Genomic DNA, 25,703 nt, shown 5'->3' on the forward strand with positions numbered 1-25,703 from the left:
CTCTCAGAGTTGCGTTAATGCTGATAATTTCACAGCGTAGATTGGGGTTCCAAAAGAGAAACAATATTTCCATTTGTATATACTCTGAGAGTTACAGACCCTTACGGGTCCATTTGGTGGGCCCTAGACCAGACCTTGAGAAACAGTGGAGTAACTGACTGGAGAGCTGAACAGATGCACCATGAAACGCCACGGAAGTTAACGATTCGTTGCATCCCGGCCTTCTTAATGTGAACAGCACTTAACTCACACACACGCGCACACACATACGCACCACAAACACCCCCTGCAGCTAATGATGTGTGTTGACATGATGCACACCTAGTTACTTGCTATCGACAGCTTGTTTCTTCCTCCATCTTCCTAATGGGCGACCAAATGAACTTTGGAGCCGGAATTGACGCGTCCTTGTTTTGCGGCTGACTGTGAATTAACAACCTGGGTGTTATGTGTGTCTGTCTTCTTTCTCTCCTGTTCTCGCTTGGGGGTCGGGGCACACTGTCTGCTTGTGTGTGTGCGCGCGTGTGCGTGTGTGTGTGTGTGTGTGTTTGTGTGTGCGTGTTTGTGTGTGTGTGTGTGTGTGTGTGTGTGTGTGTGTGTGTGTGTGTGTGTGTGCGCGCGCCCTCAGAGCACGGTCGATAAGCTGATTAAGAAGACCAACTTGGCTCTGGTGGTGGGCAGCAGCAGCTGGAGAGAACAGTTTGTCAACGCAGTTACAGTCAGTGCAGGTAACTCTCATACACACACGTGTGTGCGCGTGCCACACACACACACACACACACACACACACACACACACACACACACACACACACACACACACACACACACACACACACACACACTGCTTTAGTATACTTGTGAGGACATCGAATGTTTTGGACGGCAATTTTAGAAATGCCACTTTGATTCTTTGAGGCCATTTTTAACCCTGTGCCCGTGCGTCGCCGTGCACCTAAAATAACAGATCGGCAAGCTTGCAGTGGGTCTTGCTGCGATGCGTTGTGTGCTTGTAGATCTGATAGCGAGACTCCGGCGCACGACTAAGCATAAATCAGGCAACACTCCAACATTAAACCCTAAATCTAACCCCTAAATACCTAATCCGAATCAACAGTACAGCGGGTTAAAAACGTCAAATGGATGAGACACAAAAAAGCCAAGGAAAGGCTTGTTTCCATTGTGGTACGTTAAACATTCAACGCTCAAACAAATTGGACAGATAATGTCCTCACAATGTCTAATTCGCAAATTCTACTATGGATCTACTGTACAGTATATTGTGTACTTTACGTGTGGGTGCAGATCAAGTAGCTGGGTGATCAGTCTCTCAGAGCTTGAGGCGTTGTTCTTGTACACAAGCAGCAATATGTGTCTAGTTAGCAGAGTTAGTTTATCTGCTTCTGTAGACTCACCACTAAAAGAGTGGAACTAATTGAGTCTGCAAACACCCTCTTCTTTGCATCTAGGGAAGGAACACACACACACACACGCGCGTGCAAGTAAGCAGACACACAACACATTACTGTCGGGCAGAAACCTTGTATCTCTCTCTTTCAACTTTGTATGTTTTTTTCGTATATAAACGCCCTACTTCGTCATACTACAGTGTCACACAAAAGTAGCAACAATAGCCGATCTACAACCTTCATCTACATCTATGCGTTGTGAGCTTGTAGATCTGCTATATTTGCTATTTTTGCTATTAGGTTTACGTGTGTCTGTGGGTTTTATATATATTGAACCGATGTAACCAAGTAACAGTTTTGGACATGCAGCAATGATTTGAAGACTGTGTTCTACAAATGCACAGACGACTAAAAATAAAACAAAATTATGGCAGAGTAGAGTACGTCCTGTTTTTAATGTGGTGTGAGAAAACATGGCAAACATATTCTCTGTCTGGTGGGAGGGATTAATACAAGCAGCCCAGTATTACAAAAATAATGGCCAGCGACAATATCTTGATGTGCACACGCACCCACACATCATTATCTATGTGCTACTGCACACCCAAAGGCTTTTTTTCCCCCAGAAGGCAAGAATAATACTTATGAAATGATTTTACAGATAATTGTATGTGACATCGTATTTGATAATTAGGAAGGCTCTCTGGCTCTCTGGTCTGAATGGAAGTGAGGATTAGTCAGCGCCTGGAGAGCACAGTGGAAGGACACTGTGATTAGTCATTTGCATGTAACAAGCATATCATCGCTGTTATCTGGAAACCTCATATGTCCAAAACGGTTACTTTTCAGGAAATGTATAAAATAACCTGTGTTCCAAATGGACCCAATGTAGTCACAAGCTGTTGTTGATACTTTGCATTGGTTCAATGTTTATAAAAAAAACCACACACACACACACACACACTTAACCACACATTTCAGTAATTTGTGAGTGAAAGGCTAAAATACACAATCACAGTACAAGCTCACAACACAGCGATTTGTGAGCTTGTAGATTGGCAATTTTTCGCTACTTTTGTGTGACACTGTAGTATGTCAAAGTAGGGCATTAATTTACGGGGAAAAAAACATAAAAAGTTGAAATATGGAGATACAAGGTTTTTGCCTGACAGCAATGATATATCTGGCGTGGGGGCTTTTCAGAGAGAGATTCAGCTTGTGTACACACAGCCAGAGCCCTGATTAGAGGCTGGTTGGGCGTACGGCTGACTGCTGTTCACTGCAGAATTACTGAGGAATTACAGACCTAAACAGAAAAGAGAGAACCAATCAACTGCGCGCAGGCTACTTCAGATGGCCAAAGGCTCTGTGTGTGTGTGTGTGTGTGTGTGTGTGTGTGTGTGTGTGTGTGTGTGTGTGTGTGTGTGTGTGTGTGTGTGCGCGCGTGTGCGTGCGTCTGTGAGTGTGTGTTGAAACAAGCACAGTAATCGCAATTCAAGGCTGTCTTTTCCCCACACAAGAACACAAATACAGAAATGCGTAGAGACGCACATGTCTACAGTTTAATCAGCCTCTGACTTCAACTGGAACTTTCGGCAAATGCCTTATAATGTGTTATGGTTATGGTTATAAAGCATTATGAGTATTTATGAGCTCTTATAAATCTGATTATACAGGGTTATGAGCAGATAATAATGCCTTATAAGTATGTTCATGATGCGTTATACACATGGGATGCATATAGCAAGTGTTACCGAACTTTCTCTCTGTCTGGAGTTTCTTCCTGTGGTCAGGCCGCGGGCAGATCTGATCTCTGCGTTCACAGTGGCAGATACAGAATATACAAGGATACAAAGCTACACGGCATATCTGTCACTTTGTAGCTTTGTATCTGAAGTTGAAGCCAGCTCAACTTATTTGAAATGTTTGTAGCCGCTGTAGCCATTGTAGCAGCAAAAAACGTCGGCTGTATCTTTGTAGGCCCATCTTCATGTCGCTGGCTTCCATTGAAAATGAATGGTTGACTGTATCTTTGTAGCTGCCAGTGTGAACGCAGCATTAGGGCCGACTGTCCACACTGCTACTTGCAAGTGATCAGTGGCGAGATTTAAAAAGTTCTGAAAAATAGTGAAAATAGCAGATCTACAAGCTCACAAAAAATGATTACTTTTACTTACTCTAAAGTATATTTTGATACCAATACTTCTGTACTTTTACTTAATATTTTGAATACAGGTATTTTACTTGTAACACAGTATATTTTGGTAATGCTACTTTTCCCTTAGTGAAAAATCTGAATACTTCCGTCTGTCTCTCCCTTTGCTAATCCCCACGCCGCCAGGCGACGATGACGAGGAGGAGAGCGGCGAGGAGCGCCTGCCGTCCTGCTTCGACTACATCATGCACTTCCTGACCGTCTTCTGGAAGGTGCTGTTCGCCTTCGTCCCGCCCACCGAGTACTGGAACGGCTGGGCGTGCTTCTTCGTGTCCATCTCGCTCATCGGCGTGCTGACGGCCGTCACCGGCGACCTGGCGTCCAGCTTCGGCTGCACGGTGGGCCTGAAGGACTCGGTGACGGCCGTGGTGTTCGTGGCCCTCGGCACGTCCGTGCCAGGTGAGTCCCGGATCAAGTTCCCATTCACTTTAATGGAACGTGTTATTATAGTTCAGAGGTTGTCAATCTCAAATTATTCGGTGCCAGAGATCCCCATACAAGATTTGTGTTGTTACAATATTCAACATTTTTCAACATTTTTCAAGACTCTTTGAAAATAGCAGATGTATGAGCTCACAACGCGTCGCATCACGCATGTTGTGAGCTTGTAGATCGTTTATTTTCAAATTGATGATGTATATAGGTATAAAGTGGTTAAACTGATCTTGATGCAAAATTAACAAATGTATCTTTTTGCGTGAATAATTTAGCTGTTTTAACCAGTTTTACCAGTTTTAAGCCCTGTTGTAAAGAATTGTCAAAAGAAATCTTCAAATATAGTGAAAATAGCCGATTGCAATTGCCACCATTTCTCTGAGCTTTTTTAATCTCGACAATGATTACCCCACACTATTTAAGTCAGCCTGACCGGAAGCAGGGATAAAACATATCCCCACCAGCCATAAAAATGAAAGCCCAGAGGGGGGTAGACCCCCCCTGGCTAATCTAATCCTGCCCAGGGCCTTCTCTCCTACTGTGCCTGTCTCAGTGAAGGACAGAATACCAAGTAAAAGAGCAATCGCAGCTGCAGTTGAAGAACACGTAGTGAGTGATGGTTCAATCCATGCCCTCAGAGCCTTCATCAATGTAAGCCTGAGTGATTGAAAAGCAGTTCTAAGAAATGGTTTCGCAGAAGTTGACGGTAATGAGGGAAAGCCTTTTGTTTTCTACCAGCGTTTCCCCCCAGGTTTTTGGTCCTAACTGCTCCCGGGAAGGAGTGAGGGCGGATAATCACGAGGGAATAAAATGAAGCATCGCTAGTTCATGATGCAGGGCACAGGACGAGAGTCGTACCGGCCTCAGCTGTAATCAGCATGGCACTAGTCTCGCGTCACCAGACTGTTGCCTCCCACAATTTACAAATGTTTCCGGCATACAGTCTGGGACTCGGAAGCTCTAAAAATGCTTAAGGGGAAAGCGGAAGCCCCTCCCTTACCCACTTCCGTTTTAGCATTGTGCAATGGCGCAAAGGAGTCCGACTGGAATCAAAACAAAAAGTGTTAAATCATATAAATATGATATATGTATGAATATATATACAAATATATATATGTATCATATATGATACATATATGAATATAATGATAAACAATCCTCGCACAAATAACATGAATCTACCTATGACTCCCTATGCTTCCGCCTCGGTTCTGTTTCCACTGGGACTACAGGTCCGCGGGCACCGCGTCGTGATTGGTCGAATGTTTTTCCGGTCTGAGTAGCTTCCGTTAAGCAGCTTTCGAGAAGTGGAGTTCCAGACTCTATATAGCATTCAGAGATTGTGGAATAGTTGTCTGGTGACGCGAGACTAGCATGGCACTCTGCTGATTGTTTTCTATCAGCCACACTTTTCTACATTCCAATCACAGCTCTGCATGGTGTGTGCGGCCGCACGGCACGCACCTGCTGGCACACACAGACACACAACACCACACAGGCCGCTTTTGTTTTCTCCTAAATTAAGTCAGCGTGGTTGGAATTCCCAGCTAGGGTTACCTCCCTCCCACTACCGGGTCATCGCTCCTCACTGTAGGCATGCAGGTAGCAGGTGATTCGGTGTTAGTAGAAAGAGCGTGGAATTTACTGCACGCCTAGCTACTATGCGTTTGGAAAGCTCCACCATACCAGCTGCACACCACACGCACGGATAGCGTGAGCCCCGCCTGTACATGTTGTGTTGACACATTATTGTGGTGGCTGCAGTGACAATGACACACGTATCTATATATCTACACCCATTACTGTATGGGCACAGTATTCAGCAGCTCTTGTTGCTGAATATACTGTATATTGTGTACTTTATGTGTGGGTGCAGATCAAGTAGCTGGGTGATCAGTCTCTCAGAGCTTGAGGCGTTGTTCTTGTACACAAGCAGCAATATGTGTCTAGTTAGCAGATTTAGTGTATCTGCTTCTGTAGACTCGCCACTAAAAGAGTGGAAATAATTGAGTCTGCAAACACACTCTTCTTTGCAGACTCTTCATTTGTGGCGTGGCGTTCCCTGATTTTTCTTAGCATGCTGCTTAGCTAAAATTAGGGAACATCTTAAGAGTGGAGCCATTAACGCCACGTTTGACTGTTCTGTAGGTCTATTCCATTTGTTTCAATAAATGGATACATCTACTTATGACGTGAGTGTTTCTGACTGAATAGCTGCTCTTACTAACAACCAAGTGTCAAGGCATTCATGCAGTTCTGTTTGCTACAGTCTTACATCATAATAAACAAGAAACACTGCGCCCAGTAGACTATACCTCCACCAACACTGCAATTTTCCCGATACAGTTTGTCATTTCCACATTGGATACTTGAGCATTGTTTGCTTGGTTGAGTCAATAATGTTGTGTTCTTGTGAGAAGCATTGCCCAGAACCCCCCTTAGCCCAATCAGTGTGAAAATGTAAATGGTCCAAACTTTCCACAAGTTTTCTTGCAAATGCAGTCATAACTTCAGGGGGTATCCTGTTAACAGCCAAACAGGCAGACTAATGGATGTAAACATAAACCTTGTCCAACTCCGTTGGCGGTGATAAAAACACACAAAAAAATGTTATTTGAAGGAGAAAATAAATCATATTTTGTTGCTGTCGGCTGGAAACCTGTTACTTTTCAGAAAATGGAAAAAAAAGAACATGTGTTCCAATGGTTCAAATAGTTAAATGAAGCTCTTGTTAATACTTTTCATTAGAAAAACCTGGTCAGACAGAAGGAATGCGGTTTAGACAGAAGGATTCTTTATATATATATAAAAAAATCTCTCAATGTATTCGTTATTTTTGTGTGACACTGTAGTGCGACGTAGTAGGTCAGGTTTTATTCCCAACGCCGATGATTTCCTTTCCATTCTTCGTTAATGATACTTCAGTAATGTAGGCATAGCCCAGTTACATTACTGCTTGCTAGCGAGCCTGCGGCTCTTTTGCTGACTAGATAATGCAGCTGCCCTTCCGGGTTCGATTCCCACTCCGGCCTGACAACAATGCTAGTCGTCCTGTTTAGATGCATGGGGAGCATTTCAGACCAGAGTGCTTTACTTGTCTCTGAACATTGGTGGCGCTACAGTGCCATTGAGCACAAGGTAAACCTCTAAGCCCCAACTGAAGGGTGTTTCCAAGGACAGATAAACAGATAAACATCATGTGTTTCTGGACCAGTGCTGATGTTTGGATTCTCACCTGGGATGTCTCAGGATTCAATTCTGCCTGCTTGTGATGTTTGTGTACTGTGTGTGTACTGTGTGTGTGTGTGTGTGTGTGTGTGTGTGTGTGTGTGTGTGTGTGTGTGTGTGTGTGTGTGTGTGCGTGCGTGCGTGCGTGCGTGCGTGCGTGCGTGCGTGCGTGCGTGCGTGCGTGCGTGTTTTCTCCCAAGGGATGTTCATTTCAATTCGCCATCTGTTGTATTGTTTTTCTTCACTTATCCCAATTCAATGTAGTATTCTCTTTTCCCCCAATCTCTGTCTGTCTCTTTCTACCATTGTGTCTGTCCGCCTGTCTGTCTGTCTGCCTGCCTGCCTGCCTGCCTGCCTGCCTCTCTCTCTCTCTCTCTCTCTCTCTCTCTCTCTCTCTCTCTCTCTCTCCAACTCAGCCCCTCTCTCTCACCTCCTAATTCAGTTTGCCAGCAGTTTTTTCGTCTTTTTTTCACGTCAATCAGTCAGTCTGTCTGTCTGTCTGTCTGTCTGTCTGTCTGTCTGTCTGTCTGTCTGTCTGTCTGTCTGTCTCTCTCGCGCATGCTCTCTCGCTCTCTCTCTCTCGCTGTCAGACACACCCAACTCAGCTCTCTTTCTACAATCTTCTATGTCTCTCGCCCTCTCGTTCCGGTAGCTCCCCAGCATCCCTGTTGTTACAATCATCTGTTGTTTATTCTGACTGCCCTTCCCCCCCTCCCCTCCTCTTATGGGATGCTGTGTATTTACCCCGCCATCATCCATCATTCTGACCTGTGGATGCTACACAGGTGTGTGTGTGTGTGTGTGTGTGTGTGTGTGTGTGTGTGTGTGTGTGTGTGTGTGTGTGTGTGTGTGTGTGTGTGTGTGTGTGTGTGTGTGTGTGTGTGTGTGTGTGTGTGTGTGTGTGTGTGTGTGTGTGTGTGTTAGGACTTGGGTTTCTAGGTATTTAGAGTTTAGGACGTGTTAGGACTTGGGTTACTAGGTATTTATAGTTTGGGTTTAGGGATTGGGGTTACAGTTGTGCTTTGAAAAAAACACTTTTGTATTGTGGAGAGCTGTGAATGTACTCTACTGCACCTTCAATATTTGTGTCCTTGTGTCATTTTCTTCTAGTAGGTGGATATAATTCAACTGTTAAATTGTGTGTGTGTGTGTGTGTGGGGGGGGGGGTGGCGAGACAGTGTTCTCTCTCTGAAACGTGTTAACGTAATTTATTTCCACGCAACCACTCTCACCTCCGCATGTCCCCAGTCTATTTCTCACTTTTAGTGTCGTATGTGCACTGAATCACAACAACACAGACAGAGCGAACTGACCTCATCGTTTTGTTGCACAAATAAGTTATTCCAGACCCCATCACATTTCAGCTTAATGGAAAATATGAAGAGTGGTTAAATTATAGCCTCTGTCTGATGCCATTGACGATTTACATATTGTCGCTGTCGGGCGCATCCTTGTATGTCTAAAAAGGTTACTTTTCAGGAAATGGGAAAAATAACCTGCGTTCCAATGGATCCAATCTAGTTAATATTTAGTCACAAGCTCTTGTAAATATTTTCATTGGTTCAATATATCTTTGCTGTTGGACAGAAACCTCTTATCTATTCTAACTTTTTGTGTTTTTGTGTGGATCTACTACTTTTGCAATTTGAATCCTGAAAATTACCAGTTTTGGACGTATGAGGTTTTCACCCAACAGAGACGATATATTAAACACACAATCCCTTTAACTTTCACATAAAACAAATTCAAAAATAGCAAAAACAATAACGATCTAAAGCTCACAGCGCATCACATCTTAACGTGGGCAAAAGAAAATTGCCCTTTAGTATGACTCAACAAAGAAAGGTTGAAATATTACACAATGATGCATGTCTTTATTTGCACATGGTGTTACAACTGAATCAACCCGCTCTGCATATTATCAATTAACTGCACAATCAACATTTTAATATAATCAGTGCTTTAATGAGTAGACTGTTGTGGATGAAATAAATGTAATTTAGGCTTTCCTTGTGTTAGTGAATGAAGCAGCTCCGCTCTGCATTGGAACCAGTGGTGGGAAAAGTACTTAAATGTTGTACTAAAGTAAAAGTATCAATATCAATACTGCAATGTAGAAGTACTCTGTTACAAGTAAAAGTCCGGAATTCAAAATTCACTTGAGTGAAAGTACAAAAGTATTGGTATCAAGTTGTACTTAAAGTACCAAAAGTAAAAGTACTAAAATGTTTGAAAATAGCAGATCTACAAGCTCACAACGCGTCGCGATGTGACGCGTTGTGAGCTTGTAGAGCTCACAACGCGTAAAAAATATCTGACAATTGGAAATACTCCAGTATAGTAAAAGTACCTCAAAACTCTCTCTCTCTCTCTCCCTCCCTCCAGACACTTTCGCCAGCAAGGTGGCCGCCATCCAGGACCAGTACGCCGACGCGTCCATCGGCAACGTGACAGGCTCCAACGCCGTCAACGTCTTCCTGGGCATCGGCGTGGCGTGGACCATCGCGGCCGTGGTGTGGCGCTACCGCGGCCAGCGGTTCATCGTGGACCCGGGCTCGCTGGCCTTCTCCGTCACGCTGTTCACCGTCATGGCCATGGTGTGCATGTCCGTGCTGCTGTACCGGCGGCGGCCGGGCGTCGCCGGCGGCGAGCTGGGCGGCCCGCGGACTTGCAAGCTGGTCACGTCGTTCATGTTCCTATGCCTGTGGCTCATCTACATCCTGCTGGCCTCCCTGGAGGCCTACTGCCACATACCGGGTTTCTGAAGAGGAGAGGCTGCAAGGACGGAAGGGAGGAAGGATGGATGGATGGAAGAATGAAGGAAGGAAGGAAGGAAGGGAGGAGGATGGGGCGGCAGTGAGAGATCTGAATTTGACAGTCAACTATTTATGGTCCGCACATATGGCACATCTCTCTAACACCAGTGGTTCTCAAACTTTGTCATTTCAAGAACCTCCCTTAACTCTGAGAGTGTGCAAACGCATCCGTAGGGGTTCCATTCGCACACTCTCAGAGTTACGGAACCATTTGACGGGTACGTTTGAAACCCCTCTCAAGGAAACCAGAGGGTCCCTGGGGACCTCACTTTGAGAACCACTGCTCTACACACGGTCTAATGAAGGCAACCTAACCTAAGCTGACCTACCATACCGAGAGACACTGGATGAGAGAGAGAGAGAGAGAGAGATGAGGGGTTGGTGCAGGAGGTACGGGGAGAGATGGAATGAGCAGCAGGGGAGGAAGAGAAAGGAGGGGGGAGAGAGGAAGATGAGGGGACAGGTTTATTAATGAGAGACCTACTACTGCCAAATATTGGTGTTTCTAGAGATTGCAAAGGCTGGAGTTGGAGTAGGGGGACACGATGAGGAGAGGGGAGGAGAGGAGAGGAGAGGAGAGGAGAGGAGAGGAGAGGAGAGAGTTAGCATATTGCCATCCAGTATTTATACTTGTTCTGTGTTCTGCCAATCAAGTGGGCTCTAAACTGTGTGTGTGTGTGTGTGTGTGTGTGTGTGTGTGTGTGTGTGTGTGTGTGTGTGTGTGTGTGTGTGTGTGTGTGTGTGTGTGTGTGTGTGTGTGTGTGTGTGTGTGTGTGTGTGTGTGTGTGTGTGTGTGTGTGTGGGGAGGGGGGTATACTGAATGGAGTTGTTAGGTATTGTGGTCTCGTCTGCCAACTGAACACGGCAACAATACCCAGAGAAGAAGAACAGAGAGGAAGAGGGGAAGGCAAGGGAGAGATAACGACAAGCTTAAATAGATATGTGGCCGCTGGCACACATCCTCTGTTTAAATATTGGATGCTTATACTACAATACAGGTACAGGGAAAGAAGGAAATAGGGAGAAATTAAGGGTATATATATTTATTCTCTTCTGCAACATTTCCTCTCTCTCACTCTCTCAGCCCACCATATCTTGGTCGCCACGGGAACGGTGGATCCACGCCATATCCATGGCAACCCCAACATGTAATTCTATTAGCCACTTGCTCCTCTGCGATGGCACATGCCTACGCAATGCTACGGCGCGCGCACACACACACACACACACACACACACACACACACACACACACACACACAGACACAGACACACGCACAAAACACCTTTGAGCATTTAGTTGAATCCGGTATGGAGAACTCATCAACAGGCTTACTTGAGGGCGTGTACAGGAAAGAGAAACAGACAATGTACTTTAAACCAGACCCCCCCCCCCCCCCCTTCCCCCTCCCATCTCCTTACCTGGGTGCAATACGCTTTTAAATATAGCCACTACCATTGGCACCATTAAGCCTAACCAGTACTTCATCATACAACTGGTTTTCAGTTGGAAATCCATTATTTGGCGAGCTAACGTGGTCGTCCACTCAGGGGTGGAGTGGAGGTGGAGTGGAGGGGGAGCGCAGAGGAGAGATGCTCCCCCATGTCTAAAAATTAGGATTTCGGTTTTGGTCAATTGACTAACCGCTTGAACCCCAGCATCCATATTCTGCACCACCACGTCCAATGACATACACGAGCCCTTCCTCCCTCCACAGTAGCTATACCTTATTTATATTGACACCTTCCCTTCTCTCTTTCTCGTTCGTTATTCACGACTGTACAGACTGTTACAAAGTACACAGGTACATACTTGTATAGACTTGTGTTACAAAGTACACACTGTGTCGCGAGGTACACCGTGTACAAGCCGTGTCACAGATTACACGCGCTGTGCAGACTGTTACCAAGTACACTTCTTTCATTCCTTCTGTTATACCGCCATTCCGTGCGCCTGCCTTACCGAAGCCCGCCATTGGCCAACCCCGCCCCAACCCTGCCTCGCTTTGACCCCCCCTTCTCGCTTCGAGCGCGACGACCCCTCCTCTCCTCTGATTCAAGCCAATCACAAAGCTTCCTTCGCCTTTGGAGGACAGCGTTCCAACCGCCAAACCCCCCCCCCACACACACACACACACACACAATTTCTTTTTCTTATTTTATTTTTCTCAGTGGTGTCAAGTGTTGATGTTGTTTACCGTGAAATTGTAAAAACTTAAAATGGAGAGAAAGGGAAAAGCAAAGAGCATTTGTGGAAATTTTTCACAAGAGACATGTAAAATATGAGATGAAGTGGGGCAAAGTTGGGGTGATGACCACCACCCATTATAATGGAATTGCATTGGATAAGAAACATTTACACTATGGGGGGGTGCTAGTTGTGTGTAGCTTGTATGAAAACTAAAAAAAACAAAAACATAATTGTGTGAGTTTGAACAGTGGAGTTGAAATATTGAATGGTCCTTGATGTTAAACTAGCATAGAAAAGCCATTCAGAGCACGGCGTGCTTTCAAAGCTGTCAATTGTTTACATTGTGATACTGTAGAGTACAGAGGGTCAAGTTTTGACGTACGCTTCCGCTCAATTTAAAGCAACATTGGCCTGGGCCGAACAGGAAATGATGTAACGTCATGATGACACAGGAAGTAAATGAGTGGGAGGACTATATCAACGGTACGGACCAAAAGGACATTGACTCCATTGACCAATCAAAATGAAGGATTGTAACGACGGAGAGCGCGACGACAATGATGATGGTGGGGATGATGGCGAAGATGACCGGTGAACTCCGTTATTTCAAATTGTACATGATAATAATCTAAGGAAATTCATTGATGTGTGTTAGAGTACATTTATTATACTTTATATTAAGCCGTCCTTCCCCGATAAGAAACATTTCATAGGTCAATTTAAGGAAAGACTTTGAAGAATTAAGAATTTGTGCTGTTTCTCTGAAACAAAGTTTTAATGGACATTTGCCAATGAGACAAAAACAAAGGTCAGATGAGGGTTAGAACTGGAATTGTCTACAAGAGGGCTGGTTGTTCTTTTAGGAACTGTGTGGCAGCTCTGGAATATTTCACAGAATCAATGCATTCTCACACCCGTGCCGTTAAACGGGTGACAGCTGGGGACGGATTTGACCATACGGCACTATTTGACGTTTTTGTCGGTACTCACGACATCACATGCTGACAGGGGACATGATAATTCACGATTCTATCCCTATCGGTATGCAACTCGAACGACGACGAGTCGGCTGAAGCGGACTTTGCAACGTTCGGCACGACTCGCTCGCTTCAGATGGAGCACCTCCATAGTTTTAACTGTTTTTTAGCTGAGTCGTCACCCTCTGATTTGATTGATTGAATACTTTGAAGTACATTAACAGTACAGAAATACTGTCAAAAAACCTATGCTAAAAGGATAACACAAAATTGTGGACCATTGTACTCAATTCATTGATGAAGACATACGATACATTACATATCAGTACAACACCAATAGTAGCAGGTATATTTAGAGAAAAGTGGATGCCACTCCCTCTGTACGTTTTGGGTTTTAGAACGGCACTTCCGCATTCCAGTGTGGGTGGGATTATCGCGACGTTGTAAAATGACGTTTGGTCACATGTTGTCCCATGCCATCACTATAGTACGGCTTGAGAGTGAGAATATGTTGTTCTTTTAGGAACGGTGTGGCAGCTCTGGAAGTTGTTACTTCATTAGACTGAACGCAAACCCTCTTCTTCTCCATATGTGCAGCTACCCTGCATTATGTGATCTACATATTGTCGCGGTCGGGCGTAAATCTTATGTCCAAAACCGTTACTTTTAAAGAAATGGAAAAGCAAACCTGTGTCCCAATGGATCCAATGTAGTTCTCTTTTTGAGAATCACTGTATAAAAGGTGTACTATGTAACTCTAGCTTTCTGTTTGTAAACAAGGATTCAAACTTGGGTGCTCACTGGCATTTCCATTAACTAACACCGGAGTTTGAAATAGAATCTCTTTGAACACAGCACACCCTCGCGCTGTTATTGTCTGATTCTGTCTGATGAGAACCTCATGCTGCATCCTTGAAATGAAACATTGGATCTTTGAAATGACAGAATGTGCGCTGAATGGATCCATTGGGTTTCAAGGTTCATTCAATCTCATTCAAGTTTCTAACATAGTGCTTACGTTTGTGACCTTTTGTGGTGGAAAAAGAACAGCATAGACATGGAACTGAACCTGTGGATGTAAAGGTATTAAACATGCTGAACCATCTGTATTTTATTTACATGGGAATGATACTGTAACAAAATCTATTTATTTTCTTTGTTTTTTTGTTTGTTTCTGTTTTTGTTTTTTTGTGTAAAGTCTGTGCTGTTTCAGGCATGGTGCGTATGTAAAATGCTCATTGGTCAACTGATGATATCAAAATGATTTCATATGAAAACGTGACATCTATGTATCTTCACCAACTATCTGTCATTGCACGTATTTAAAAAAAAAAAAAGAAATCAAGCAAATCGGAACAGCCATGGCTGATCTGCACATGGTTGCACGCCCCTTTCCAGTGTCGTTGCTTGGTTCCATCTTAAGCTTTAGACGTGAACTTGTTCTGCCCTCTCACTTTGTTGTCAGCAATTCCCAATGTGGTGGGCAATTTGTGAGTATATTGCAAGTGGGCCTCCAAATAATTGCCAAAACACTAGACTTTACTGATAATATAACATGAAGAAATCTGAATCCCCCAAAAGATTATGTAAAAACAAATGTCATGGTATTTTCTTTTCTTTAAAATTGTGATGCCGATAAATAAGTACTTTAAGAAAGCTGTTCCATTCCATTCTTCCATGCCGGATCACAATCAATTGATTGATCATTAAAATAAACATGATCTGAAAATGCATGCGGCCCACCCATATGACCATGCACTCAGATGGGTGGGCTGCCTGCTTTTGAGATTTTCAAGAACTGCTGGCCTTTATAGGTGACACTTGGGCGCTATAGTGAATAGAGGAATTGTCATGTCTCTAGTGTCTAGTCCCATGATTTAAATCCCAGCACTCATTAACCACTTGAACCCTATAGCATTCCCTATCCTATCCTGGGCATGTCATAATACAGTATAGGCAAACATTACAGCTGGCGAAAATACTGTAGCAGTTGTGACGCACTTCGATGCGAGCAGCTATTTTCAGCTGAGACATTTGGTGGAGAGGAATAAAATTAGGGGAGGGGGGGGGGCTGGGATAGAGCCCTGGGGGACCCCGGTCAGTGAAGTATACAGGGTTTAATTAGATAATGAAATAACTTAAGGAAAGTTGAATGACGACCACATCGATGCAAAGCTAATTTGTACTTGCTCGAACGACACATTTTTGTCGTACAACGCGGTCGTTCGACCAAGTATAAATTGGCTGAGTGCAGTGACTGTTGCCCGGCCGGTTGAGAATGAATTGGCAGTGAAGTAGGCTTTCTGATGCAAGAATATGAAGACATTACACATCTGAAACTGAAGTGCAGGCTATTTAAAGAGTGACAAGCCTTATGGAGGGATCTTATGTGTGTGCTGTACATCGTCTCTGTCGGGTGGAAACCTTGTATGTTACTTTTCAAGAAATTGAAAATAGAACCTGTGTTCGAATGGATCCAGCTAGTGTAGTTATTATCACTAGCTCTTGTTAAGGATTTTCATTGGTTAAATATTTAGAAAAACCCACAGGCACTGTCACTTTCAATTATTGTTACAACAAATAGTCGAACTGCATGCTCACTGTGAGCTTTTCCACTACTTTTGCGTGACAATATTGTATGACAAAGCATTATTAAAAACTAAAAACATTGAAATATGGAGATAGGAGGTTTCTGCCAGACGGCAATGACATGCATTGTAAACCAGTGAAGGAATGCGAACCATATTTTTAGTCTCTTTCCTGTTGCTTAGCGACGATCTATCTTCACAAGCCATTGTAGTTTTGACTGTGTGTGTGTGTGTGTGTGTGTGTGTGTGTGTGTGTGTGTGTGTGTGTGTGTGTGTGTGTGTGTGTGTGTGAGTGAGTGAGAGAGAGACAGAGAATGAGTGTCATAATAGTCATTCTCACGTCTTCATTGGCTTCCATTGTGCTTGCTCATTCATGTTTCTCTGTGATTCTCGGTGCACTTTGGGTCTTGGTCATGAGCGTGTGTGTGTGCCCATGTATTTACCCCTTGCCTGCATTATATATACGTGTGTGTGTGTGTGTGTGTGTGTGTGTGTGTGTGTGTGTGTGTGTGTGTGTGTGTGTGTGTGTGTGTGTGTGTGTGTGTGTGTGTGTGTGTGTGTGTGTGTGTGTGTGTGTGTGTGTGTGTGTGTGTGTGTGAGAGAGTCACTGGCACAGTTCTATTCACTAGTGAATTTGAATGCCAGCGTGATCCACAACCAAAAGCTTGGAAATTGTGTGTGTGTGTGTGTGTGTGTGGGTGTGGGGGTGGGGGGGAGAGAGAAATACGGGGAGACAGAGGTAAAGAATTGTAGAGAGTTGGCAGCTATAATGTATGCCTGGTACTCTCTACCTCTGCAGTCAAGCCAGGTGTGTGTGCGTGCGTAGGTGCGTGCGTGTCTCATTGGATTAGATATATAATGGGATCTGTTGGTCGATTTAGACTTGGAATTGATGGTGGTACTCAAGGAAATTGTGTGTGTCTGTTTGTCTGTGTGTGTCTGTGTGTGTGTCTGTGTGCAAGTCTATCTTCACATTGACGTGCTGTAAAGTGTCGCGTGTGAGTACAATGTGATGTTTTGTACTGTGTGTGCTTGCTATAACGCATGTGTGATAATATGAACAGTAATCCACTTATGCGCATATACATGCTTGTACAGTGTGTGTGTGTGTGTGTGTGTGTGTGTGTGTGTGTGTGTGTGTGTGTGTGTGTGTGTGTGTGTGTGTGTGTGTGTGTGTGTGTGTGTGTGTGTGTGTGTCTGTCAGACATATTGCACTTCCTCTGATTGGTTGGCCAGCACTCACGCCACACACACATGTTGCTATTACTATGCTTGTGAGGTCATTAACAATTAGTATGGTGATGTTATGAATGCCATTTTTTAAATCTTTTTTTATCCTGACCCTAGTCCATCTAACAGATCTACAGTGAGCTTGTAGATCCACTATTATCCCTATAAATCAGGCATAACTCCAACCATAACCCCTAAACCTAACCTCTACACGTCTAATCCTCAACCTGAATATTTTTCCCCAAATCGATTTTAACCATAAAACCTGTTTTCCTTTCTTGTGAAGATTTTCTCAAATTCTACTATACTTGTGGGAACATTTGGCCCTCTCAAATAAGTATAGTAACACACACGCACGCATGCACGTCACGCTCATTTGCATGCTTGTACTGTGCATGCAGGCATCTAGCATTTTGATGTGAAAAGAGGAAATCAGTAGACATGACGTGCACTCATAGTCACCCACACAGAGGTTGGCAGAACATAGTTGGTGTAATGTATGGAAAGAAAAAACAATCCATCAACTCTCTCTGTATAGTATTTATAATACTACATATTATACAATACACTACATATTATGTATTCTATGTGAGAAACTACAGTACTTAATTCATGTTCAATTAGTGTTTCATTGGTTAGAAATGCAATAGAGAAGTGGTTCTCAAACACTTTTTTATTTCAAGGACCCCCATTATAAGTTCCAGACCTGTAAGGGCCCATTTGGAACCCCATCAAGGGACTCTGACGGTCCCTGGACCCCATTTTGAGAACCAGTGCAATAGGGCATTTAACTGAGTAGAATTTCCCCACAATCTGGAGTTGGTTTGAGCTGCAAAATGAGTTAATTTAACTGAGAGAGAGTAAATAGACCATTACACAACGATAGACTTGTGAGGATTTATTCATCTGACTGCTGTGCAAGCACAGTATGTCTTTGTATGGTGTGTGCGTGCGTGCGTGCGTGCGTGTGCCTGTGTGTGTGTGTGTGTGCGCCGTGTGTTCTTCTTCAGAACCAGAAGCCAGTGTCTGATTTCCCTTATCAGGTCCATCCATTCTTCTAGTGTGTGTGTGTGTGTGTGTGTGTGTGTGTGTGTGTGTGTGTGTGTGTGTGTGTGTGTGTGTGTGTGTGTGTGTGTGTGTGTGTGTGTGTGTGTGTGTGTGTGTGTGTGTGTGTATACTTGGGTGCGTGCGTTTGTGTGTGTTATCAGACACTATCGATCGCTGTGCCTGTCTTTCTCTTGTACACACCCCATCCCTTCTCCTGGCTAACGTGGACAATATTACCTTTAATTTATCTCTATTTCTTCATGATTAGGTTTTATAATTTATACAGTATATCATACAGCCCTATTTAATGAAGAGGTTTGAAAACATCACAAAGTGCTTTGGGAATACATTTATTGTATTATTATCTTTCTTTTTTTATATATACTGTTTATGTACTTTGAGTGTGTTTTTTCCTTGTTTCAGTGTTGTTTAGGTGTTTTGTGTTAACTGTACACAGTAATATGAAGAGATTTAACCACTTAGACCCTAGTCTAGACTTAGTAAACTGGACCTGAGTTGGCTCTGTACTTGAACCGCTTTTTTCTGTTTACACCAAATCTCTTCACCAAAAACAGCTGGTCTACAAGCTCACAACGCGTCGATGCAAATGCAACGCGCTAGGGATGCTGGGTTTCAAGTGGTTAACCACTTAAACCCTATATGGCTGACCGGAGTACCTCAGGGCTCTATACTAGTGTCTTTTCTGTTTTCTGTTATTGTGGGGAAAGCTTTCCGAAGAAAATAGCCGATCCGTTGTGAGCTTGTCGATTTTTTCTGCGAAGGCTTTCCCCACAATATGGATGCTGGGGTTTAAGTGGTTAACACTCAGGGGACCCTGTTTTGGGGCAGGTGGTTGATTGGGCGTGAGGCATACAGCGCACAGCCGCTTGAAAATTGACGGTTGACCATTGTACTTTAACTCAAGTACAAGTTTGACAGATGTACTTTCACTTCTAGTTGAGGAATATTTGACCTTTCAAGTACTGACCGGGCGTATTTATACCTTGACTCAAGTACTACTGGGGTTGAGTACTTTGTCCACCACCAGAGGCGTACCCTTCTTCCTGTCCGGCAAATATTATCAACGGTATGTCCACACGCCCCAACCGCCACACCGTTGACTGCGCTTCTCGCCGGATCATCCGTTTCCCCAAAATAGGGCCCTCTGGGTTTCATTTATTTAATTTGTGTATGCAAGCCCTCAAAGAGCAGTACAGAACATTTGCATATTCATAAACTTTATTTGGGATATGACTGAGTGTGTGCATGTGTATGTGCGTGCATATATTTGTCGTCTTTCTTCATAATCATTCCATCATTGAGTGTGTTGATGCATGAATTTAACCTCTCATCCTCCGATAACAGTGTTGATGTTGGAAATGTTGTAGAAAGGAAACAGTATTTTTAAAATTACACAAATAATATAGATGTTTACAAAAACCAAACTTTTATTCTTTCTTTCTTATACTTTCTTTCTCAAAGATGAAATAAAACTTGACTGAGAAACATAAGTATTGTGTCTGCTCCTGCTCCTCATTTTGCATTTTATTTGGAAATCAAGTTTCCAGAGTGTCTGGAGGAAAGCTGAGAGGCACTGAGTCAGAGTTGCTTGAAGTCCAGTGTGACTTCAAGCAACTGTTTCCACAGTCAGTGATGATTTGGGGTGCCATGTCATCTGCTGGTATTGATCCACACATCTTTTTCCAGAGTCAACACAGCCATCTACCAGGAGATTTTAGAGCACTTTGTGCTTCTGTTGACAAGCTTTATGGAGATGCTGATTTCCTTCTCCAGCAGGACTTGGCACCTGCCCACAGTGCCAAAACTACTAGTAGCTGGTGTATTGACAGTGGTATTACTGTGCTTAACTGACCGGCCAACTGGCCTGACCTGAACCCCATAAATAATCCATGTTGCATTGTCAAGTGGAAGAGGAATACACCAGACCCAACAATACAAATGAGCTGAAGGCCGCTATCAAAACAAACCTGGGCTTCCATGACGGTAACCGTCTTCCACGCCGACCTTCCATGACACCCCAGCAGTGCCACAGGCTGGTCACCTCCATGCAACACTGTATTGATGAAGTAAAATGTTTTATAAGTAGCCCAGACCAAGTATTGAGTGCATAAATTAACATATTTTTCAGATGCCCGACATTTCTGTAGCATAAATCCTTTGTTTGAGGGGTTATGGACGTCCATAGGTCCAAAGATTACTTTATGCGCATCATTGAATCTAGAACATGAAAGTTTCACTTTTCAAATTATATTACAGAAATAATTTACTGTGTGTGTGTGTGTGTGTGTGTGTGTGTGTGTGTGTGTGTGTGTGTGTGTGTGTGTGCGTGCGTGCGTGCGTGCGTGCGTGTGCATATATATATATATATATATATATATATATATATATATATATATATATATATATATATATACACATACATATATATATATATATATATATACACATACATATATATATATATATATATATATATACACATACATATATACATACATACGTACGTACATACATGCATTTTTCTTTTCCTGGTTTTGAGAAAAGGCATTCAAGACAATTAAAGCATTTAAATGCACAAAATATAGAAATATAAGGCTTAAAAATAAAAGCTTAAAACGTAATTATAGATATTTGTCAGAATTCATTTTGCACAAAATCCCCCCTATGTCTACATTTGTGTCTGGACAATGGTTAGGTATTTGTGTGTCTTGTCTGTGACATGATCCTTGTTTTGTCTGTAAACATAATTCAGTGATTTACAGACCTCTTCCAGTAGGTGGCGGAAGACAACAGTTCTCATCAACCATGCCTGGATTTTCTGTAAAGTCGCTTGTAAATGTTGCTAGTTGCGGGTTGCTGTTTTTTGTGCTTGTTTCTAAAGTCTACTTGCTTATTTAGACCAAAAAATGCAGTTATTTTTTTAAAACCAGTGGTTCTCAAATATTTTCATAAATGTTTTGTGCCAGGGAACATTTATGTTGTTTCAAAAAATATATTACAAGAGTTTTTGAAAATGTTTTCCTAGACCTGGCTGCTTATTTATCTTGTAAAACCTGGCAACGCTGACATTGACCCGGAAACGTATCGTACTATCGACTATAAATTGGTCATTTATCTGTAAGTAAAGCAACAACAACAACTGCCGTCGGTAGGAGAGGAGATATTGTGCGTTTTGGAAAAACAAAGTGATTTGTCGCAGCTGAAGCTTCTTGTCAGAGTGTTTGTCAGCGAGCGGCTGACTGCGGCTGCAGAGCTGATCTGTGAGCTCTTCCAGAGAGAGATAGAGACACTACAAACACTACTGGAGCCACAACACACTCTGATGGACAGAAAACTACATAGAGCAGGTTGGTTACAACAGTGGTTCTCAAAGTTTTTCATGTCAAGGACCCCCAAATTGACACTTATTAGCCCGCCGAACCCCCATTTCAAAAGATATGCCAGGGACCCCCATAAGAGAAGATTTTTACGGCTCTAGCAGTGATTCTCAACCATTTTAAGGACCCCCAGTTTGACATGCATTAGGGCTACGGACCCCCATTTAATGGCATTTCTATCTCTGGGACCCCAATTCATATTGTAAAATCAATTTTGCCAAATGGACCCGTTAGGGTCACTCTCAGACACTCTCAGAGTTACACACCCATAAGGGTCCATTTGGTGCCTATAAAATGTATAGGCACCAAATTTTATAGTATAGTGATTTATAGTATAAATCATTTAGCTGGGGACCCCCTGGTATCCCCTCAAGTACCCCTGGGGGTCCCCGGACCCCACTTTGAGAACCAATGGGTTAAAACACAATATCAATATGTTTCAGTGTAAAGTTTAAAGTACTGTATAATGTTGAAGTATTTTTTACTTTACTGGAGTATTTCCAGTTTTCAGTACTTTTACGTCTACCCTATTTGTCAGAGGCAATATTGTACTTCTACTCCACTACAATAGTAGTAGAAAATTCTAGTTACTGGTTACGTTGTAGATTTTGATTATTATTCATTATTCGATTACAAAACAAACTGCATCCACATATCAAAATCAATTTGGCAAAACAACTACTGGTTCGTGGGGGTTTTCCACCTGGTTACAGGGGGTCCCCAGCAAAGTAGGTTTTGGTTAAAGTTGCTGAACTGATGATGCTATATTAAACTAATGGCTATTTGAAAAAATAAATAGCCGATGTACAACCTCTGAGACCTTGTAGATCTGCTATTTCTTTTTAAAAGAAAATGTGAAGAATTTTAAATGTGTTTCAACATTTTGATACCAAATCCTGCATGGGGGTCCGTGGCACAGAAAAGGCTGTGCTAAAAAAAAGTCCTGTTTTCTTTCATTTCTTTATTTTAGATTCATATACCATTTTATTTTGTAGACGTAGCTGCAATAGAGTAGAATGATTGAATGATCAATGATGCCTTAATTTTCTAAGCTCTGATCTGATGATTATGAGACATGAGAGTGTAATTAGTTCTGCCTCCACGTAAAATGATGCTCATCCGTTTTGCTATCTGACCTTTACAGTTACCTTGCTTGCACTGTAGATTTAGGGTATAGTTAATTTTGTGGGGATAGGAGGTTGACCTGTGCGTTGACCAAGTGTCAAAGCAAATGTCCAATGAGTTGAAAGGTGACTTAACAAGGTACAGCAATTAATTACCACACTTATTTGAAAGATTACTAGAGTTGCGCCCGATATCAGTATCTGTATCAGGTTCCGATATGACATAATTCACGTATCGGGCGCCGGGTATTACGTCACCGATCCATGTTCTGATCCAGAAAAAAAAAAGAAAATGGCTGACGTTTACGTTCTACTGACTTTTTTTCACCACCGTCCAAAAATACAAATGTAACTGTCCCAAAATTAATGTAATCCGTCCCAAAAAATATTATACACTTTTTTATTATTATTATTGCTGGTGAAATTGGCAATCCTTTCTATTTTTATACTGTGATTTGTGGCTTCAAAAAAATCTGATTGCCATCCAGGGTTGGTGGTGTAAGAGGGGGTTTGGGTTTCATATACAGTAAAGAACCATGCACGAGTGTTGGAGGAATTACGGTAAAACATGGTTTGTACTTCGTCCGTACGACAGTGTTGCGCTGTGAACTTAGCCGAGCTCCAAGCCCACAACACGTCGCATCCTCAGGGCCTTGAGGGCTTTTACATTGGCTATGCTCACCGCACAACACCATCTTACAGGCGGTCCTGTTGTGAATTGCGGACAGGTTCCCTTTTATGGTGGTTTTGAATGAAGATAGGGAGTCGCACCGTTTGGTGGTAGGCCGTACAAACGTGTAGCATTGTTGGAATAAATTGTTATCTCGATGCTTGTCCTGACTGAACTATCATGTTATTTTCTCCTCCTAGACTGTGTCCCTGTGTGTAAAAAGGAGTCTTCTTCACCTGAACAGCATGAGAGGAGCCCCAGTTTGGTCCATGAGGAACCAGAGCCTCTACAGATTAAAGAGGAACAAGAAGAGCTACTTCAGATTAAAGAGGAGCAGGAAGAGCTACTTCAAAGACCAGAGGAGGCTGATGGGACAATGTCGACATCACCAACAGTGAAAGGTGAAAATGATGACGTAAACAGAGAGACAGGTCCTCCAGCCAGCACCTCAACTGAACACATAAAAACACAAGCTGATGCAGAGGACTGTGATGTTCAGCTCCTCTCTTCACACTGTTCTGAATCTGACACTGAAGACAGTGATGAGTGGGAGGAGACCAGAGAAGCTCAGACTGTTTTAAACACACTGAAATCACACAAGACACCAAATGTTGAACAAAGATTATCTTTGAGAAATAACCTGTCCCAGGACCTGACATCATCAAAACAATATCCACCCATGAGAAATCATACAGGGGAAAAGCCATTTAGTTGTACAGTTTGTGGCAACAGCTTTAGTGAAAATAAAGCTCTGAGGAACCACATGAGGATTCATACAGGGGAAAAACCCTTTATCTGTACAGTTTGTGGCAAGAGCTTCGGTGTGAAGGAATACCTGAAAAACCACACGAGAACACATACAGGGGAAAAACCCTTTAGCTGTATAGTTTGTGGCACCAGCTTCAGTATACAAAGAAATCTGAAGCGACATATGATGATTCATACAGGGGAAAAGCCCTTTAGCTGTACAGTTTGTGGGAACAGCTTTAGTCTAAATAAAACCCTCAAGCGGCACATGAGGACTCATACAGGGGAAAAGCCCTTTAGCTGTACAATTTGTGGCAACAGCTTCAGTCTAAATGAAACTCTGATGGAGCATGTTAGGACTCATACAGGGGAAAAACCCTTTAATTGTACAATTTGTGGCAGCAGCTTTCGTGTAAAATGTCAACTGAGGATCCACATGAGTACTCATACAGGTGAATAGCCCCCCCCCCCCCCCCCCCCAAAAAAGAAAATCCAATCTTAATTACTGTCAAACAAAACGTAATGCATGATAACTGGCTGGCATCTTTCAAACCCTCCTCCACACAGAGCTGTTTCATTATGCAGTGTTTCCCCTACATGAATTCAACAGCGGTGCCCCGATGCTTTTAAAATATGATTATTTAGGTGCGTTATTATTACTGTTATTTATTTTAAGGATGGAAGTCGGCTTATGTCTTTATAAACCAAAGTTATATTTTGTGTTACAAGTAAGATTTTCATATGTCTCAATTATTATAGATGGCTTATTTAAAGACTATTTATCTACATATATTACCGCTTATTTATTTTTTGCTATTTTTTATGTAAATCCTACTGTTTATCTAAAGCTTTTTTATTATGTTGACATTTTATATTAAGTTATGTTGATATTGTTACTACAATGAACTGATTTTCCCACATATTTTTATGGACTAATAAAAGTTCTGATGGTGCTAATTGGCCTGATGGTTCTCACCTGAAATGTGTCAGTGATTGGATGGTTTACCTGTCAGTTCATTTTGACAACTCATGTGCTGAAGTCCAGTCTGTGGCTGAAACATGTTGGTTTTTAATTGTTCCATAATTAACTAGTCAAACGCTTTTTATCCGTTTTGCACAAGAAGAGTTGTCGTGGACCTTTTTTTCTTCTTTCAGATTAGCTTCAGTTTATTGTTGGTTCAGTTCCTAATATAATGTATAAGTTTGATAGAGTAGAGAGTGTGCACACTTATGCATCGGTGCAGGTCTCGGTCAGCCACTTGCACCCATGGGAGCCAACCAGCACCTGGTAGGAGAAAGAGCCCATTATAATGTCTACATCACTGTTTGTTAACCTGTTGGCCCTGAGGATATTGCAAGTGGGCCCCCAACTAATTGGCCAAACACTAAGATTTCAAAGATTAAAAAATAGAAAGAGAGAGACCGACCTGATGTCTACATAATTACTTGCATGTATTTTTCTCTTACCAGACACTGTGTGTGTCTTGCTCTCATTCAATGCAATTTGTATTGAGTGATGCAGTCTTTGTATTATACAAAGGCCACATCATGGAACACACACACACACACACACACACACACACACTCTGTTTTGCTCATTTCATTTTCCTTCATATTAATAATTATAACT

At 42.7% G+C, this 25,703-nt stretch overlaps 2 protein-coding genes across 2 annotated transcripts in view; both read left to right on the top strand.

The window, feature by feature from the left end:
• slc8a4b (solute carrier family 8 member 4b) overlaps window positions 1-10,616 on the top strand; it is a 184,288-nt gene extending 173,672 nt beyond the window's left edge. Inside the window, exons 16-18 of the mRNA XM_084042666.1 lie at window positions 629-728; window positions 3,750-4,022; window positions 9,672-10,616. Coding sequence (XP_083898792.1) covers window positions 629-728; window positions 3,750-4,022; window positions 9,672-10,051 — 753 coding nt within the window. The 3' untranslated portion in view covers window positions 10,052-10,616. The remainder of the gene's footprint in view (window positions 1-628; window positions 729-3,749; window positions 4,023-9,671) is intronic.
• A 9,428-nt stretch (window positions 10,617-20,044) lies between these two features.
• Window positions 20,045-24,533, top strand: LOC311034382 (uncharacterized protein; the record flags this gene model as incomplete). The annotated part of the gene is made up of 3 exons (XM_084042261.1): window positions 20,045-20,210; window positions 21,278-21,502; window positions 23,527-24,533. The coding sequence occupies 3 exons, from the start codon at window positions 20,045-20,047 to the stop codon at window positions 24,531-24,533; spliced, it is 1,398 nt and encodes a 465-aa protein (XP_083898387.1).
• Between the last annotated feature and the right edge of the window lie 1,170 nt (window positions 24,534-25,703).

This window comes from Gymnoscopelus microlampas, assembly GCF_963454915.1.
Source record: "Gymnoscopelus microlampas genome assembly, chromosome: 19".
In the NCBI taxonomy this organism is placed as follows: Eukaryota; Metazoa; Chordata; class Actinopteri; order Myctophiformes; family Myctophidae; genus Gymnoscopelus; species Gymnoscopelus microlampas.